The 19117-nt window shown below is 40.9% G+C and overlaps 1 protein-coding gene across 1 annotated transcript; it reads left to right on the top strand.

The window, feature by feature from the left end:
• The first annotated feature begins 2063 nt into the window (after nucleotides 1–2063).
• SLC5A12 (solute carrier family 5 (sodium/monocarboxylate cotransporter), member 12) lies at nucleotides 2064–18082 on the top strand. Its single transcript, XM_009710551.1, has 15 exons — nucleotides 2064–2420; nucleotides 4530–4595; nucleotides 6118–6169; nucleotides 7459–7526; nucleotides 8589–8743; nucleotides 9795–9935; nucleotides 11335–11464; nucleotides 11808–11896; nucleotides 13094–13206; nucleotides 14402–14469; nucleotides 14804–14890; nucleotides 15556–15734; nucleotides 15973–16076; nucleotides 16300–16421; nucleotides 17924–18082. The coding sequence occupies exons 1-15, from the start codon at nucleotides 2064–2066 to the stop codon at nucleotides 18080–18082; spliced, it is 1890 nt and encodes a 629-aa protein (XP_009708853.1).
• The last annotated feature ends 1035 nt before the right edge of the window (nucleotides 18083–19117 follow it).

Genomic DNA, 19117 nt, shown 5'->3' with positions numbered 1-19117 from the left:
AAATTCAAACCCCCCCCCCAGCAGAGGAATGCCTGGCAAGTGAAAGTTGCTGCTTTCTTGAGAGTGGACACATCTTAAGACATTTGTTCTGTACAAAAGAGAAATATTAACTAGCAATGGGGGTATACTTAGATAAACAAATTACCGTGAGGCGGTTGTATGAAAATTTACAGAGCATTACCTATACCGTCTCACTTTGATCCACAGTAATGCCACATGGTTTATTGCTCTCTCCTCTGGTCCCTCCATCGTGCTACCTCCAAGTTACAGAACACAAACAACTGCCACGGCAACCGTTGTGGCTTTAATTGATGTCCTGGCTTTCACAGAGAGCTGGATCATACCTCACAAACATGCACTTCACACTTTTTCAGCTTCTGGGGACTAAAGGTATTTCAGATATAAACGAAGCAGCGCCTTTTAAGTAGTATCTTTGCATGCTTTTGGGTTTGGCGTTGGTTTTTTTTGTTTGGTGTGGGGTTTTTTTTGGTGTGTTTTTTTTGTGTGTGGTTGTTTTTTTTTTTAGTTCACATTCTGCAGCAGAAATAGGCCTTTCAACTCCCGCTTTTACACTCAGTCTCACTGAAATCAACCACAAAAATTGGACAATCTCTACTGCACATGTGGAGAGAAGCAGTCAGTTCCAGCCATAGGCTGTCCTGGATTTTCTTTGACTCTGCGCTAAGCAGTGAAGGTTGTTGTACATGTGCTCCTCTTTCTCCTGAGTAGATAGATGGGAACAGGCAAGGCTTCGGGTCTGGACACCCACTATTTTGCAAGGTAATACTGACACAGCAGAAACATTTCCATTTACTGATGATTTAAAAAGGAGAAGTGGGGATCCATCCCCAGCCAAGATAAGGCTCAAGAAAAGGACTTTTGCTATTAAAGGCTACCCCAGATCAGTGCATCTCTTTCTTGTCTCCAAAACATACCCTCTACCCTTCTTTCAGGGCTGCAACTGCACACACTACATCTTTGTACAAATTAATCCTTGGAAAATGTATTGTCATGGCATAGGTAGAGATAAAATGAATATTCACTTATAAAAAAACCCACAAACTACACAATGAATCATTATTAAAAAAACCCTCCACAACACAACGAAAACCTAAATAATGAAATTCAACAAATTATGCCAAAGACATAGTTAAGAAAAAGCGTTGCTGTTGCCTAATCTGCTTCTCTTTGGCTCTCTTGTCCTGCAGGTCCAACCAAGTTGTACATGGATAAATAAAATAAGCCTTCTCTCACATGAACCCATACAAACCGTAAGTAAAATTGCTGTTAGTAGCGGTCAGTGAAAAATTAGTTTCTAACTGAAAGTCATCCTCAATGTAGAACAAACCGTGCTTCTGCTCATCTGGAGATCCCCTGGGTTCCCAAACACACCAAGGCTGGGCTATGGCGAGTGGGGGGAAACCACCACAGTTACTTTTAACCATTGAAGGCTCCAGTTCTTCAAGGTGGTCTACCAAGTAGCACGCTTAGAACGTCAAAGGACAATTCTGAACCCTGTCGCTGATGTTCAAGTTCAGTTTTTGACCGTATGAGGGAATTGGTCCTCTGAAAAGAAGCTCACCAGTGAGGTCATAGGTCTGTACACTGAGCTTTCCTTCATTTTGCTCTCCTTTATTTATTTCTTTATTGCTCTCATTTTACTATTTAAAAATGCTGAGAGGTTAGAAAAGAGTCAGATCAAGCCAATGTGTCAGGTTAATGTTTAACCTTGAATTAAAACTTCTCAGATAAAAAGGAAGTGTACTACAGATTTCACAGCTAAGTCCTCCGCTCCAGCCTGCCTGACAGAAGCATCAGTAGCAGTAGGGTCTAAGCGCATTCAGCACCTTCCTAACTCATCCTTCGCCTTTTTTTTTTTTTTGTCCTCCTTAGAAGTGAACTGGATTTAAAAAAGTCTCCTAGCTGAACAGTCTTTCTGCTTATTATTTGTCATTGATGAGCTACAGATAAACTTCAACTTTGCTGTCAATTAAGTTAATCTGTTCAGAGCAACAGCTACAGAAAACCAGAATCCTCCATCGGAGAATTGTCCAACTGGTGCTATGTCAAACTTTGTAGCTCCAGAAGTCAAAAAATTTGTGGCTTGGGACTATGTTGTTTTTGCAGCACTGTTTTTAGTATGTGCTAGCATTGGAGTCTTTTTTGCAGTTAAAGAGAGGAAAAAGAAAACCTCAAAGGAATTTTTGGTGGGTGGTAAGCAGATGACATGTGGACCTATAGCTTTCTCTCTCACAACAAGTTTCATGTCAGCAGTAACTGTTCTGGGGACACCCTCTGAAGTTTATCGCTATGGGGCATCCTTTGTGCTATTTTTTCTTTCATATGCGCTTGTCATCATTTTTACTGCTGAACTTTTTCTACCTGTGTTTTACAGATCTGGCATTACAAGCACTTATGAGGTAAGTAAAAATTATTTGAAAAGGCACCATTCTAATATTAAAAATATCTATATGCATGATATTGACTTTTGAGAAAAATTTCGGACAGAAGACTTTCTGCAGCATTTTACAGAACAAGCGTACTGCTATATCAATTATTTTTAGAAACAGGTTCCATTATTCAAACTAGTTATTTATATCACGTAAGTTGAAAGCACAAATTAAGGGTCAGACCTCCTGTTATGCATATATAGCAAAGACAGGATAAGGGTTTACACACAACACTAAATTAAGTTACAGCTGGAAAATACTTAAGGTGCATCCAAATGCTTCTGATCTTACAAGTAACTATTCCACTCTGGTTTAGAGAGCAGGTAGAGAGACAGACTTTAAGAACAAAATTCAAGAGTATCCAATTCAAACTTTGGTCCAATTTACTATAAAAGTGAACTATTTGATATCTAAAAAGCTGAGGCGGGAAGAAGGGATAAAGAGGAAGAAGATGGCAGGTCTCTTTCAAAAAAAAAAGGTCAAGGCTGGAGAATGAATTCAAGGATTCTCTAGGAAATCTCTAGGAAATGAAATGAACGAACCCTGAATTTTCTAGAGTTTTTGCCTGGCATTCCTCCTGGAACAATTATTTGCTTCATAGGACAGTTCAGTAGTCAAAAAAAAAAAAAAAGATCAGTAGTCTTTGTCATGTTATTGCTAGGAGCACAGCATGCATGCCCTTATCTGCATACCCATAGGGCAGCTATTGAGTGTTTGGGAATAGCCTTTTAGTCACTCGGATCAGCTGCCGCAAATTGGGTCACTCCTGTTTGTGGGCAGTTTCAACTAAGCAAGAATTGGATGAAGAAAGCTGGGTTAGTTTGTGAGGAGCTTCCTGGTAACAGAAAGGCTGTTCGTGTTCTCTAAGCCTAAACCCAAGGAGGGGCTTTGGTCAAACAGCTCTGCCTGGGTGTTTGGAAATATTTCAGTTACAGGTTGGAAAACAGTAAAATTGACCATCTATTCCCATTGCCACAAGTAACTGCATTTTCTAGCTGGTTTTGATGTAAGATCGGAGAATTAATTACTTTTCTGATCTGAACCACTGAAGGTGTCATTGCGGCCAGAGAGTCCCTTCAAGCATGCTGGAAGGTGACTCTGCTGGCTTCATGAATTATTTTTAGAAACAAGCCAAGTTACATAAATTAGCTATTTATTTGTATGGCAGACTGTGGGGCTTATTATGCAAGAGACACTAGAAAGTTGAACATGAACAAAATGAGTAAGAAAGAAGTTGCTTTGGAAGTAGTATGCCTAGAGCCTTGTAAAAGAGAAAAGACTCGTACAGCCTGGGTCCGGAGTCAGCTGAGGAACACACGGGACCATGGCGCAAGGAGAGACCCAGCCCACCCAAGGCTGCGTGGGAAGGTGCCACAGGGTTAGCAATGCAGATTTTTTTTTTTTTGGTCAACTCTACAGAGAGACTCCAGGTAGTGACTCAGGTTTAAAAACTGGGCTTTTGGGGCTAGAGATCTGCTCACCTCCGCAGTTGTGCAGTGATGGGGAACACCTCTCTACATCCACCTGGAAGTCTGCAAGAACCCCACTTGCCTCTCCATATTGACGATGTGCAGATTTGGTTTTAGACTGAGAGAGCAAGTGAGAAAGCCAGCTTAGCTCAAGCGCTGTGAAACTGTTGCTGCTTCTCCATCTGCTCCACCACCGCTTTGTCACAACGGGAGTCAAACTATGCTATTTCTCCCAGAGAGGACCTCAAGTTTCCCATTCGTACAGGTGGATTATACTTTCATTTGAAGTTTAAATTTCTTTTCCTTGTAGCCCTTGGGCTCTTCCAGTTATTCCTGATACAAAGCAGATACCGATTACTGTAGTAATCAGTATCTCATATATAACTCAACATAAAACTTCAAGTACATGCTACTGATGAGAAGATTTCTTAAGTGTAATTATCGCTATGTGTAATAACAATCATGCTGTCCTGCTCATTACTCATAGCAGTAGTGTCGGCTGCCAGTAATTTTACTTGCATAGCAAGCTGTTACTCAGGGCAAACAGAAGGTTAATAGCTGTGTCACAGATGCTACATGTGCAATTTACTGAGATTCCTCTTTTTCCTAGTATTTGGAGTTAAGATTTAACAAGATTGTCCGTCTTGCTGCAACATTGATCTACATCCTGCAGACGGTAAGACAACTGTTACTCTTTGTTTATGCTAATTTCACTCAACATTTATTTTGATGGACTTGTCTCAGACTGGACATTTTTTACGAGATGTTTTAATAAATCCTTTTTTTCCTTAATTTTTCCACTTGGACTGTGAACGTTAAAAAGAAAGAATGGTTGCTTTCCTAACTTTCTAGTTTTCTCCTGTTCAGGCTTAAAAATTACATTTTTAATGGATGTTGTGCTAAGCTCTCATAGCTTCTCAAATCTTGGTCCCATTATGCTCCCTTGAAGTCCCCCTCCTTCCAAGTGAGTGGATTCTGTCTTTCTTGAGGAGCTAGACGAGGTGTACTGGGTACATCTAGTTCACCAGTTACCCATTTACGACACTGGGGTGAGGCTGTCCCATTGCAAAGCAGCTGCACGTGGCAAGGTCCCCGGGCCAAAGCCCAGCAGCCTACAGGGCAGAAATGGCTGCCCAGCGTGTGCAGACTCCACATTTGGACACTGTAAAAGACACATCTGCACTACTGTAAAAGACTGACTAGCCAGTCTGCACCCCTGTGTGTCTAGACAAAATAAATAACACTCCTGACTCTTGGATGGAGAGGTTGAGCAGAGACTAGCTTTTCTTACCCCGCAAAACACCAATTTACTACTACTACTTAACTTTACCTACTTACTTTACCAAAAGAAACCAAACTTAAGGAGATACCCAAGGCACTACTGTAGACATCAAATTGCTTTTTGTCCCTTTGATTTAAAGCTTCACCAAGTTTCTCAAAAGGTTACATTATGTATTTGATGGAAAGTCTTGAGACATTGGCAGACATTTCTTTCTACATTAATTCCATTTTCATAGAATCATTATGGTTGGAAGAGACCTCAAAGATCAAGTCCAACCCTATACCCAATGCCACCATGCCTGTTAAACCCACTAAACCATGCCTTGAAGCGCCACATGTAAACATTTTTTGAACACCTCCAGGGATGGCGAGTCCACCACCTCCCTAGGGAGCCCATTCCAATGCCTAACGACTCTTAGGTAACGACTCTTGGAATTTTATTAATTCCAAAACTCTTTGCAATAGATTTGCATGCTTGACTTCCAGGCTTTGTTTCTCCCTCAGTTCTGTCAGAGCATACATGTGAAGGGCATTGAGTCAGCTACTTTGAAAGGGATTGAATGGAACTAGAGAAGGTTAATTTCCAAGATCAATCCAAGTTATCTCTGCATCACTGTTTGTGTTTTCCCGAGATCTTCACTTTCCATTTAACTAAGATATTTTTGTCATCTAGTCATCTTAGCAATGGTTGAAATAAGTAAGCCCAAGACAGATAATGGTCCTTCCAGCAGAAAAAAAATTAAATCAAAGATTTTTAGTTTGTGAAAGCTGAAACAGAAAGTCATATACAATGCAAACTGATCTAAAGGAAACTTGATCTGGTATTTTGCTCTGAGCCCCCCTCTAAACAGAAGCCTTATCACTGAGCATTCACACACATGGTTGGGGTTTTTTTTCATGAACTTTTTCTCCTTCAGATCCTTTACACAGGAATAGTGGTTTATGCTCCGTCACTGGCACTCAACCAAGGTGAGTTCCCATGCTGCACTACATCACTACCCCAAATACCCACACCACAAGACAATTAGAATAAATGACATGAAGAAAATAAATGTGCCTAAAAAAAATATTCCTCTGAAGTTTTGTAAGATTTTTGCCCACACCTTGTAGCTCTGCGTTTCTGACTCCCCACATCTCTGTCTCACACCAGTACATCAGCAAGAGCCCCATGTTTGCTGTTCTGCTCTCCTTTGCACTCAGTAACCACTCAAAGAAGTTAGCAGTGAACAACTTCTCAACATCCTGACAAAGTTCACAGTACAAGCTGATGATCCAAGATGTGTTCTGGACTTTGATTCCCCCCTTCCCTGTCTCCCCTGTTCAGGTTCCCATGGATATAACTCCATTCCCTGTAGCTGGGGCTGAATGCTGTGCTGCTGTCTGTCTGCATGCTTCTTTAATTAACCTTCGCAAGCCAGGTTTACAGTATCCATCATGATAGGTGGGATTAGCGATTTTACCTCCATGGGGCATAAGGAATCACCATGGCCTAACTCCTGATAGCACCAAAATCGACTGGGAAGAGATCAGAAGGTTCTTTTCATTGTTCATCATCTGAATTGCATCCAGTTTGTCCAACCACACCTCTCACACAGTGCTGAGCTTCCTTCCTCTGGAACTCAGCTGAATTTTATGTGACAGTTCCCATTCGTTACTAGGCCATAGTAACTTTGCTAATAAGAGAATCTTGACAAATATATTTGCCTTCACAAACTATGCCCAGTGGGAGAGACTTCAATATAAGCCAAGCCAAATTTTGTGAATCTCGTGTGAAGTAACTTTATGAAGTAAAATGAACATGAAAAATTGTTTGAATGCAGCACATTTTAGCGTTACCTGTTCCTAGTTTCAGGGAATGGAATTTAGTGTGGGGTTGGCTTTTTTCTTAGGATTCTTTGGAAATCTCTGAAGAAGAGTTCTCAAGAGAAAATTCTGGACTAATATCAGAAGGAAAGCATTGCTTACAAAGCTGTGTCCCATAGAAATGATATTTTTCTTTGTGCAATTATTCTTCTTACATATTACTTTTGCATGCTTGAAAGTTAGTTAAATCCAATTTGCAAGAAAACAACAATGCAAAACAGTATCCAGTAGTGATAAGAAACCTGAACAACCCAACAAAGCTCCTAATAGACACAAAAGATTAAAATTAATAATTACTGCCATCCTTCTAAGGCTAAAGGATCATAGCTTTTCTGTTACCATCCAGATGACCTACCTCCATTTCGCTAATCATTTGGTTTTCTTTGGTTTCACAGTCACTGGATTTGATCTCTGGGGCTCTGTCATTGCAACAGGAATTGTCTGCACTTTCTATTGCACGCTGGTACGTAACAGGCATAACCGAACAGCTGGAACACAGACTGTTAATTCAACCATCCTTTATAGATGACAGGCTATCGCAGAAGGGTGACTTCTAAATACAGTCCAAGTGACCGAAGTTTAAAGTAGGAGAACATAGAGATAAATTTCTTTCAGACTCTGTGGTATAAGTCAGTCTATTTGGAGAAAAAAACATTTCCTCTCAAATCCTCTGCTGTATGTCTCAAGGTTTAAACCAGACAGCTTGAGGCAGAGTCCAGATAAGGGGGCGATAACCTTCGCCTGCCATACTAAATCTTTTGAGAAAACGATTCTTCTTATCTTTTACAAGTTATAGACTGAAAAATATCGTAGTGAAAAAATGCACCTCTGGTGTCACCCCAGATCAAGAACAGAGTGATAAACTCTAGAAAGGACGATCAACAGGTCAGAGAGAGCTTTGCTTCTGAGTGGAAGCAACATGAGACTCCGGATTACAAAAAAAGGAAATATCATAGTGGAAGCGGCAGAGCTATGGGGCTCAGGACAGAAAGGAATTTCTGTTCTCATTCCCACTAATGAATTTTTTCAATATTTCAGTCCACCCTTGTTGGAAACATTTATGTTGCTCTAGTACAGGTTTAATCAAATATGAAAGCGGCTACAGAAGAAAGCTGAACTGCAAACTTTCTGGAGCTATTTTTCTATGTTAGGCTAATTGTGGACTGCTGGGCTCTGAGAAGTGTAGAGTGCTATGGGAAGTACAAACACAGGCCAGCTTGCACTCCTCAAGCTTTTGTTCCACACCGTGATAAATTCTTCAAATGCATATAAAGGAGGCAGAAAATAAAGCATTGAACTGGAAGTCAAATATTCTCATATGACTGTGGACAAACCATTTAGTCTGTGTCATTGTCTGACCTGCAAAAGCACAACCTTCATGGGAGAATATAAAGTTTAAGAGTCCTGATTTGCTAGATGCTATACATACAGCTCATGGGCTCCTGAAATAAGAGGTCTTTCTGCCTTTTGCTGTAATCGAACAACAGGATAGAAGTTGAGAGCATACAGTTTCTGTTTGTTTTAGGGAGGATTAAAAGCTGTTGTCTGGACAGATGCATTTCAAATGATTGTCATGGTGGTTGGCTTCGTGACAGTTTTGATTCGAGGAACTACTCTGAATGGTGGATCCACCAAGGTCTGGGAAGATGCCTATGAAGGATCACGGCTAAACATATTTGAGTAAGAAACAAACAATGCAAACTTTTTATTTTGTGTATTTAACATTTAAAAACCCTATCCTGACTAAGCCAAAAATACTCAGACTTGTTATCATACTACCAGTTAACAACCTTGGTAACTCAGAAAAGTCCATTCTCTATTTCTTCAGTTGACCTTCAGGAGAGCTCAACTCCTCTTTCTCTTACCCTGTCTGAAGAAATCAAAGCCTTGATGAACTGAAAGGGAACTTTGTCATTTTTCTTTGCGTAGCTACAAATGCAGCCCAATTATTCCTTCCAATTGTAGATATCTTTCATTTTCTAGTCATAAAACTGGCATTTTGTTTTAAGTACACTCACCACAGCAGCTAGCAATGGTGCACCAGTGCACTGGGACAGAAAACTGACCTTCCTTTGGCCATTTGTGGCATTGACTGAAAAGTTTATTGATCAAGGTAAGTCACTGACAGAATCTAGCAGCAAGGTCAGATGTTATCTGCCATACCTATCAAGATCAGCAGAACTGCAAAGACAACAGATGCAAGATAGAAAGGTGTACTTTACTGGTTAGAATTACTGAGTAATGAAATTTCATTGTTAGAAAAAAGGTAACACTGCAGCTGAAGCAATTTCTTGTAAAGGAAATAACATATCATGATGACGTAACTAAGTTTGGAGGATTTTTAGAGTTTAGTATGTGGCTTTGTTCCTTGCAGAGGACAGGGTCCCAGGCAGGATGGCCTGTATGTCTGTTGCTGCAATATGACACAGATCTGAAATTTGAGCATAAGCAACCTTATAAATGTGATTTATCTCAATATTGGTCCTCTGACTGAATGTGCATGACATATATTTATCCCGACTTGATAGTAGTGTATTTCAATGTAAAAGTAAAAGAACTTCCAAACCTAAACACATTAGATGTCATCTGTGCTGGAAAACAGTATTACCAATGCCATATTTCCAATTCAGAGGGTAGGACATACCAGATAGTTCTCCAAAAATCACCTACCTCTTGCTAAATAAACGTGTGTTTAAATAAGTGAACTGAATTGCTCCTTTCTCTCTTCTAGCTTTGATGTCGATCCTTTGAGACGACATACAGTCTGGACAATTGTTATTGGGGGAACATTTACATGGCTGGGGATCTATGGAGTTAATCAGTCCACAATACAGAGATGCATTTCTTGCAAATCGGAAAAGCACGCTAAATTGTAAGTTACCTGTCATTAAACTACTCTAGCAATCAAACATACTGACATGGAATTTTACTAAGTTTATCAGTTATATTAGATAAATACTGGGATCTCATTGGGTGGTAGTAAGCTAATTTTGCTCTGACAGTCGTACTCTCTCTGGCTCTAAATGATATAACTAAATGCAGAAAGAAAAATGGGTAGCTATCTACCTCTTGTGGTTTATTTATTTGAGGTCAGGCTGCCAAATTAATCCTCGGAAGCAGAGTGTGGAAAAGATGCCCATACAGAAGTTATGCTATCTACAGCTTTATTGGAAAAATGTATCTATGTTGTATTGTATTAAAAGCAGTTATTGGTTTAATGGGGCACTATAGTACAAGGTATTATCTAAATAAAATGAAATCAATAAGTTATTAAAATTCTATAGCATACAAATAATTACAATCAACAGTAAAGAACCAAGTGAAACTTCACAATATAGACATGTAGGTCTCTAGCCTACTACCTTCCTCAAGTTCTGCATTAGCATATGCATAGCCAGACACATTTAATAAACAACCAGATTTTTTTCATATGCCTAGTGCTAACTGCTTGCCCACTTGGCTAAAGCATAAAGGGGGTAATTTTTTCCTTCTTCAAATAGTTAGCTTTTTTGCTATTTTTAATTTTTCTTAAAGTCATGACAGATTATATGTTTATTATATATTTTCCTATGGAAAATTGTCTATGAAAAATGTTTGGAAGTCAAAATAGTGAACATCACAGGCAACAAGTTCGGAAAGACCTTCGGGTCCCAGTAGCACAGGTCTGAACTGGCCCTAGCAAGAGACCTTGCATAAGGTGACGCCCAAACACAACGCAGGCTACGCAAAACCCGGCAGCTCTCAGGAAGCACTGGATTACTGAACAGCAGCCCACAACCCCCCCAGCAGATGCTGTCACCCACATCCATTTCGTGAACTAGTGAAAAATAACCAAGGGTGTTACTTTGCATGGCAACATTGCAACCACGACAGAATCCATGCAAAATAATACTCTGTGTGGCTTAGAGGAAGAACAGCAACAACAACTCCCAACAGACAAAACTCAGCTCTTACAGGGGACAGGAGGGACAGACCCAGCGCTCGGTGCAGCTCCTTCTGCATACAAGTTACTGCTCTCTTCCAGCTGTACAGAGCTACCCAGAACCTTTATCCTTGCCCTATACCATAAAGAGGCTGTGTTTTTCCAAGTTTTTTTGAAATTAGTATTACATACAATTTCTTATCCTGATGATGCCTTTAAAAAATTACATAGCTAGCTTTGAATTGTACAGCTAGCTTTGATTAAGATGTCTGCCTAAAAAAGTCAGAAATAACTAACTTGTAACAGCTATACTTATCTTGTATTAAACAGTTTTTCTCCTTTGTTCTAGGGCACTTTACCTGAATTTATTGGGACTTTGGATAGTTCTCGTGTGTGCAGTATTTTGCGGTTTGGTGATGTACTCACATTACAAGAGTTGTGACCCTTGGACTGCTGGTTTCATTTCAGCACCTGATCAGGTACAGATATCCATTGTTGTAACTGTGAGATGCTTTGGGCCCAAACCTAGCACTTATAGAGACAGTCTAAATTTTGTGGAATGCTTTATGTCCTCTCAGTGCTCAAGCACTAAAATGGTTGCTGAATCAGGGCTAGAACATACCTATTTTAGCACTCCTGCAGTACTAATCTGATTGAGCATTTTCGCCAAACGATGTCCCCGTTGCTCAAAATCTGATGCCTTTTGTTAGTTGGAACAAAACCAGAATTTACCAACATGCTCAGAAGCAGCTACTTCTCTTCCATTACCCAGGAAAATCTTAATTAATTGCTTGTGTTGCTCTTGTGCTCCTTCTACCCCAGCTCATGCCGTATTTTGTTATGGACATTTTTTCTTCGATGCCAGGAGTCCCGGGACTGTTTGTCGCCTGTGCATTCAGTGGAACACTAAGGTCTGTGATTCTGAGATGACATTTTAGCTGCATACCATCAATTTCTTCAGGACCCAGGAGGTCAAAACATGAGAAATACCCAGGTGTTTTTCTTAGCACATTCTAGGAAGCAGCAGTAGTGCTTTGCCAAATTACATTATATTTTTGCCAAAGTCTAGCTCTACTTCTCCAGTATCTTTTTACCCCAAATACATTTTAGAATAACATTATCAATACAGACAAAAGAGTAGAAAAACTGAGCTAAGCTTTCTGATATACCTTTGGAGCTACTCCTGGTGAAATTGCCTTTACTTAACCCGACTGCCACAACATCATGGTTAGGGTAGAGAGCTTTTCAGCAAGTCTGTCTGCACATGAAATATAGCTAGACTAGGAAAAGAGATGTCTGCACAGAGAGGTTTTTAGAAACTGTGTGTTCTTCAGGGGGGTGCTGCGTGTTATTGTAGTGTCTACCCTCTACAGGCCAAACACCAATACTTCATAGACATTAGAAAGAGAGAAGAATCAAGTTCACAGTGACATTATTCAAACACCATAGATTCAATCTCCAACAGGCTGTTTCTAAAGACTCCTATCTGTAGAAAAAGCAAGAGAGCTCTATCAAAATAGAAAGGAAAGAAAAAAAAAGGAAAAAAAAAAGCAGCATAAAAGGACTGGTTGCTCCTGGCAGGAGATGAGTAGAACAGAGGCACTGAGTACCAAATACTGTGCTGTAGGTATTGCCACTGCCATATTGTCACAACAAAATCACAGAGAGAGAATTTGCCAAACATGAGTTAACTCACCTAGCTAAAAGTCAGACTATTCCTATTCTGTATTTTTCAGTTAGGAGAGAAAATAGAACAGACATTTTGTAGAAGAACAGGGTATTGCTAGTGGTCACTGCACATCCTTTGACTTGTAAGGGAGCAGTATCTTTATTCTGAAACATTTCTGTATTTTGAAGGTCTTTGCAGCTTGGTAGACTGAAGGATCAACCAGGATGAGTTTCTGTCTTGTTCTGTGCCAGCATGAAGCAGGGCCCCTAGCAATCGCAGAAGGGACAGAAACCTCACCAGCATCAGCATTATACATGAAAAATACTCTTCAAGAACTATACATTTTATAGTATTAATGCTGAACAAGTGGCAGCATTTCTCTATAAGTACAACTTTATTTCAGATCATATTGCTTCCTATTTACTTAACATTTCTACAGCACGGTAGCTGCCAGCATCAACGCTTTAGCAACTGTTACTCTTGAAGACTTGGTCAAGAAAGGTTTCCCAAACCTCTCCGAGAAGATGAGCACATGGATCAGCAAAGGCTTATGTAGGTACCCCAGATGGGATCCATTTGTTTAATGGCAAAGGTGTCCATCTTCCCAGTTGCTATTACTACAGGAGAAAATAGGGCAGGATTTTATATACTCAGAGCCCTGAGATTCTGAGACTCTCACTTGACTCTGCGAGCAGTTCTATGAGCAGTGAAGAGCACTGCCTAGAGATACTACTTCAGAAACCCACTTGTGCTTCGGAAACCTCCACAGGAGCATAACTCTCTATAAACTCTCAGAATGAACGTCAGTCTGATGCTTCAGTAAAATTAAGCATGTGCACTACTGAAAATCCTTTGAAAAGTTTTGTCTACTGAAAATACTGGGGAAGGCTCTGGGATCTTCTTTACAATACAGAAAGAATATCAATGTATTTATCACCACATTACTCTATAGTAGTATTACTAAATATGATTTTACAGTAGTACAAGACATTTCTATTTAAACTTAGAGTATTGCATAAGCAAGTTATTCAGTTTTTCAGAAAAAAATAAAAATGTAAAAAGACAAATGAAAGAGACTATCAAAATATCAAGCGTCCAAAGTGTTTTGAATTTAAGACACTTTTTACAAATATTACTATAATATCATAACTATTTTATAAGCATTGTAATAATAACATAACATATCATTTGTTGATGTTGGCAAAGGCACAGAAGAGCAAAACCAGTATTTTCTGTCTCTGCAACTGTCTCCAACCTTCTTTGTTCCTGCTTTTCCACTTTCTACTTAATTTTTGCACTCAAAGAGCATTTTTACCTCTGAAGCCAAGGTGTGCTAGCACAGAAGATGAGTTTTGGTTGGCCTTGCTCAAGACTACCACGTAGACAGCTTTGTCTACCACAAAGTTAAAACTGTTGTCAAAGGAAGAAAGCCATGTTATTTACCATTGCTCAATTCATTCATTAGATTATTTTAAAAGTGTTATTTAAAGGTAACAGAAACATTTCTACATGAGGCATAGCAGTGAAATTAGAAGTTAAATACTGCTTCATAAGAAAAAAGACAACCAACTGAAAACCCAGCAAGGCTTCACACAAGATCCTGCTGGGTGCTTAATGGTCCGCTTTAAACATCAAAGCCCAAAGTGCAAATTCCTCCATGCTGCCAGGTCACTTCAGACACTAGATGAATTAGAAATTGTCCTCACTATTAACCAGCACTGACAACCTCACTGCCTGATCTTTTCAGGTATATTATATGGCATCCTGTGCGCTTCAATGGCTGCAGGAGCGTCGCTGCTGGGAGGAGTTGTGCAGGTATCTCTCGCTTCAGAAATGCAATGAACTGAACAAATAATGCTGACAGCCCTGGGGACTGCTAGGCTACCTGAACAATTTCTGTGGACACTCTGCTGAGAGGAATAATGAGGAAAAACAAAGAAAGAGAAAATCATGAAACCCCCAACTCATTCACTATTTACTCACTGCTGGGAAACAGTACTGAGTGTGATTCTGTCCTATTGTGCACTGAAATCACTGTTGGTCCCTTCTCTGCCACCATCTCCCACTGAAAATCACAGACCTAAACCAGAGCTGCGCACGCCCCCTCCAGCCACTGCACTGATCTCCTGCCTCTTCTCTGCACCCACAGGCTTCCCTCTCCATCCACGGGATGTGTGGGGGGCCCATGCTGGGATTATTTACCCTGGGAATTGTGTTTCCTTGTGCTAACTGGAAGGTAAGAACTAAAAAATATCCCTATCTAAAAGAAAATCTCTTGGTGTTGTTTGGTTAAAACTCCATGTTGAAAATTGTTTGGTTTTTTTTTTTTTAGATTTAGTCTCTGGGCTGCTTTTCAGATTTAGAGCCTGAGGAGTCCAAGGTCTCTTTGGAGGTCCCTTTTCACTGTCTGAATTTATCCCATTTGAATTTAACTCTACCCAACTGTGGAATAATTGGTGATTAGATCCACATGAGTTGGTTTTTAATTATTTTTATTTCCCAGTTTCTTCTCTTCCATTAAAAAGAAAAAAAAATACTCAATATCAACCCCAGCCAACATTCACCTTGAGATGCACAGAACGATTTCAATTGCTCTGCCTTCGCTAACTCAGGCAAAACACGGTATGAGCTCATTTCATATTGCCCCACGAGCAGTCTCATCACGTTTACCCAGAAGTAAAACTAAAATCTGTATTGCAGTTTTGATCATCACAGTTTTGCTTCAACTCTTATTACTAGAGGGCAACAAATCACCATGTTTTATGCCTTGCTCAAGAGAACAGAATCGATTTACGCCGACAGAGGCTGTAACCAGTCATTACCTACTCCTGTCTAATTCACATTTGCAGAGAAGCACTTCCCACCCATCACCTTTAACATTATCTTTCTATATCTGCCAAGGGTGCTGTCGGAGGCCTCTTCGCTGGGATCATCTTAGCTTTTTGGGTCGGTACTGGCTCTTTCATTTACCCTGCACCACCAGCAAAGTCCATTCCTCTGCAGCTGTCGACTCTCAACTGCACACTGACTAATAGCACCGAGGCACTGACAACAGCAGCTCCTGCAGAGGCTTCAGACAGGTATTTTCCCTATCCTTACCATTTAAGCCTGTGTTTTGGCACAACGTGCAGCCCAAGCCTGCAGCGTGCTTCTGGGGAGCAGCTGGTAACCGCTGAGCAGGCTGGGGGTACAGACCACTGCCGGATCATACACTGATTGCAGCGTGAGGTGTATTTTGCTAGCACAGCCAAGAGACAACATAAATATACCCGCTGGTCATCACCAGCTGTTTCTTTTCCTTTTGTCACCTCTTCACAGGCCGCTGCTGGCAGATACCTGGTACTCCCTGTCCTACCTGTACTTCAGTGCCATCGGCTGCCTAGGCTGTGCCATCGCAGGGCTGCTCATAAGCTTTATAACAGGTTGGTGGTTTATATATACATATTTAAATATCAATGCCTTTGCACCGGAATCTGACTCAGCTGTTACTAGAGCTTTCACAAAGTCCAGCAAGCAGCTTGTGAGACACAGACTCAGGGGAGGGCAGCGGACTCTGACCCCGCTCCCCCCACCTCATGGTCTGAGGCTCCCAAGGCTCACACCTAGTTTTCCATAGACTTACATATCATTTTTTTCTCCTTTCAGGACCCAGTAAAGGAGAAGATATCCCACCAGTGTTAATTAAGCCAGTCTGCAACCTGTTTTGCTTTTGGTCCGAAAGACTCAAAACTTTGCTCTGGTGCGGCGTGGGGCACGACAGCCAGGAGGTGAGTGCCTGCACCCACGGGCTCAGCCCCGCCGCGGCCCAGGAGCAGCGGGACTACGTGCCCGTACGTACCGTGGGCACATGCCACGCAGACAGCGGGCTACCTTTCAGCAATCGCTTTTTAAAGTTATGCAAGGGATGCTGCGTAGGCACCACAGACTGGAAATGAGATCAGCCAAACCTTGATCGGAGCTGGTCAGTAATAAGTTACCCATTTTCCCTGTTTGTGAAGCACACGGGCACTCAGGGTCTCTGGAGACAAACAGCCCTCGGGATGGCCAGCAGCCCATGAAACAGGGGCTGACCTCCCTCTCCCTGCCCTCCCCGCTCCAGCAGCCGAGCGGGGACAAAACCGCACTTTACACCCCAGCGAGGAGTTCACTGAGCCAATGCCTCCTCCCACCAAGCAGAGAGAGAAAAGCTTTAGAGAGAGAAAAACTTTAGCACTCACACATCCACAAAGCTCTCCTGCTGCTGCCATTGCCACCTTCAGGCCCACAAGGGCCGCTTCTCCCCTCACGGGGCGGCACTGCCGGCCCACCAGGCAAAGCTACAACCATCAGCACCTGGGCTGCTCCTGCCCACCACCTCCTCCACAGAAACAGGACCAGCTTTTCCCCAGGTGTCTCAGGGCTTCATAGCTCATTAACAAGCCATAAAGAACGAGCACCTCATTTTCTTGCACTGCTGTAACGCTTTGCAGAGAAACAACATTGCTTTATGTTAGCAGAATCTGCTAGTTTTATAGAAGGGACATAAAGTACTATGTTTTCAGCTCCTTTAGAGTACTCTACAGGTACCTTTAAATCTTGAAAGTAATCTTTCAGCTGCAAGGCTTGCAGTATTCAGTGTTAACTAGAAGCTGTCCTTCCACCCAGCTTGCATTAAATTTGACATTAATGATCTAATTTGGAGAGCAGCTGTGGCTCTAGATTTGCTTCAGCTGTTTCACTTGGCTTTTAGGTGCTCAACACAATCTAGAACTTTTCTGGAGAAAAATATTATCTCAATAAAAGCAATACCTCCCCCACCCCCATGCATTTATCCCCTTGTATTTGCTTAAAATGTAGAATAACAACATTAATCAAGTCGTTGCAGTGTGAAACCACTAAGGCAAATGTAGGCCAGACAAAAAAACGATTCACTAAAATATAGACAAATATGCAAATGAAAACCTAAATTTAAGCGATTGGGAATGCACTGAGGGCACATTTCAAGACTTTTACATGAACAGAGAAGTTTGAGAAGTTGTTTTTGTCACTTTTGCTAAAGACTTTCCATGGGGGAATGAGAAAATCAGTGGTTGAGTATGGAGGGGACACACACTGAATTGTGCCTGTTTGTGGGTCTGAGAACCATTTCATGTAGTGAAGTAACTCCTCAGATTTATAAGAAAGGATGTCAAAATTTCAAAAGGCAGCAAGATATCCTTTAAGTAAAGGAAAAAAACAGTGAATACAGGCTTCAAACTACTAGGGTATTTTCTTTCTTTTTTTTTTTCAGGTGGACTTTGAAAAGAATCTGCCTAAAGTTATTGCAAATAAAACTGGAACAGGTAACACCTTCAAGAATAGTATCAACAAAGAAAACAAATGCCAGTTCCCTGGTTACAATCCTGAGGAAAATTCCTATACTAATATGAGCAGAGAATCTCGCCTCTAGAAGCTGAGGGACAAGGGACATTTAATCAAACTTTATTTCTCCAGCTTCAGAAATGAAGAGCTCTTTTTATTGCATCTACCAGCTTGTAGACGACCAAGAGGGAACAATTGCTCTCTATAGCAATAAAGAACAGATTTTTATCTATGAATTTCATGGCAGACCTGGGAAATCATCGGACAAGGGGGTTTTGGAAGCGCTGCTGTTTCAGAAGAAATATTTCGTGAATCTTGTCGTGGAAGCTCCTGCTCGGAAGTAGCTGCAACACATCTCTATCACATACTCTGTTCAGTAACTAGCCATTGAAGGGAAACGTGCAAAGGTGAACTTGAGATAAAGCAAGACTTCAGAGAAGTTTCTGAGGTCTCTGTCTAAGGTGAGACACTGAACTGCTCTCTGATGGAGGGAGCCCCGCGGAGAAGAGGGAGGTGAGGCTGAGCATGTCTCTCCCTCTTCTTAGGTATCGCACAAACCCTCCTCACAAGAACGTGGTATAGACCAGACTGGTCTTTTAGTGACTGAGTTAATCCTGTTTGCTTCCTCTGTGGAACTAAGATTTCTTTATAATGTCTTATTGTAAAAGCTATAGGAGAGTGTAACAAATTTTACTTTGAATTCAGGATAGTTGTTTATCTGTGTTAGTCTTGGAAAGACATCCTTTCAGCTCAGAAAGATCCACCTATTACCTTTATGCAATAAAGAAAATAAAATCACATTTGATGATGATGCCTCCTGATTGATAACCCATGCTGAATTTTGGAAAAAGGCATGTGATTAGGCAAAATAATCTGCCTGGTAAAATGTCTTAGAAGAAGGTAGCTAGTCCACTAAGTGCTCTGATTCAGTGAAACTCATTTCCTCTAAAATCTGCCTGGTGTAAATCAAACTCAGTAGATGACCCCTCACTTTGATAAACTTCTGGGTGTAGTTTTTTGGATGAATGTATCTGTTTTTAAACAAAACTCACAACTGAATAAAACCAACTGAATGAAAATATCAAAGATGATGCAGACAGTTATGGACCCAGCTGATATTTAG

The sequence above is a fragment of the Cariama cristata genome, unplaced genomic scaffold (assembly GCF_000690535.1).
Source record: "Cariama cristata isolate BGI_N322 unplaced genomic scaffold, ASM69053v1 scaffold38991, whole genome shotgun sequence".
NCBI lineage: Eukaryota > Metazoa > Chordata > Aves > Cariamiformes > Cariamidae > Cariama > Cariama cristata.
The sequence above is the reverse complement of the archived record's forward strand: the minus strand, read 5'-3'. Positions and strand labels throughout refer to the sequence as shown.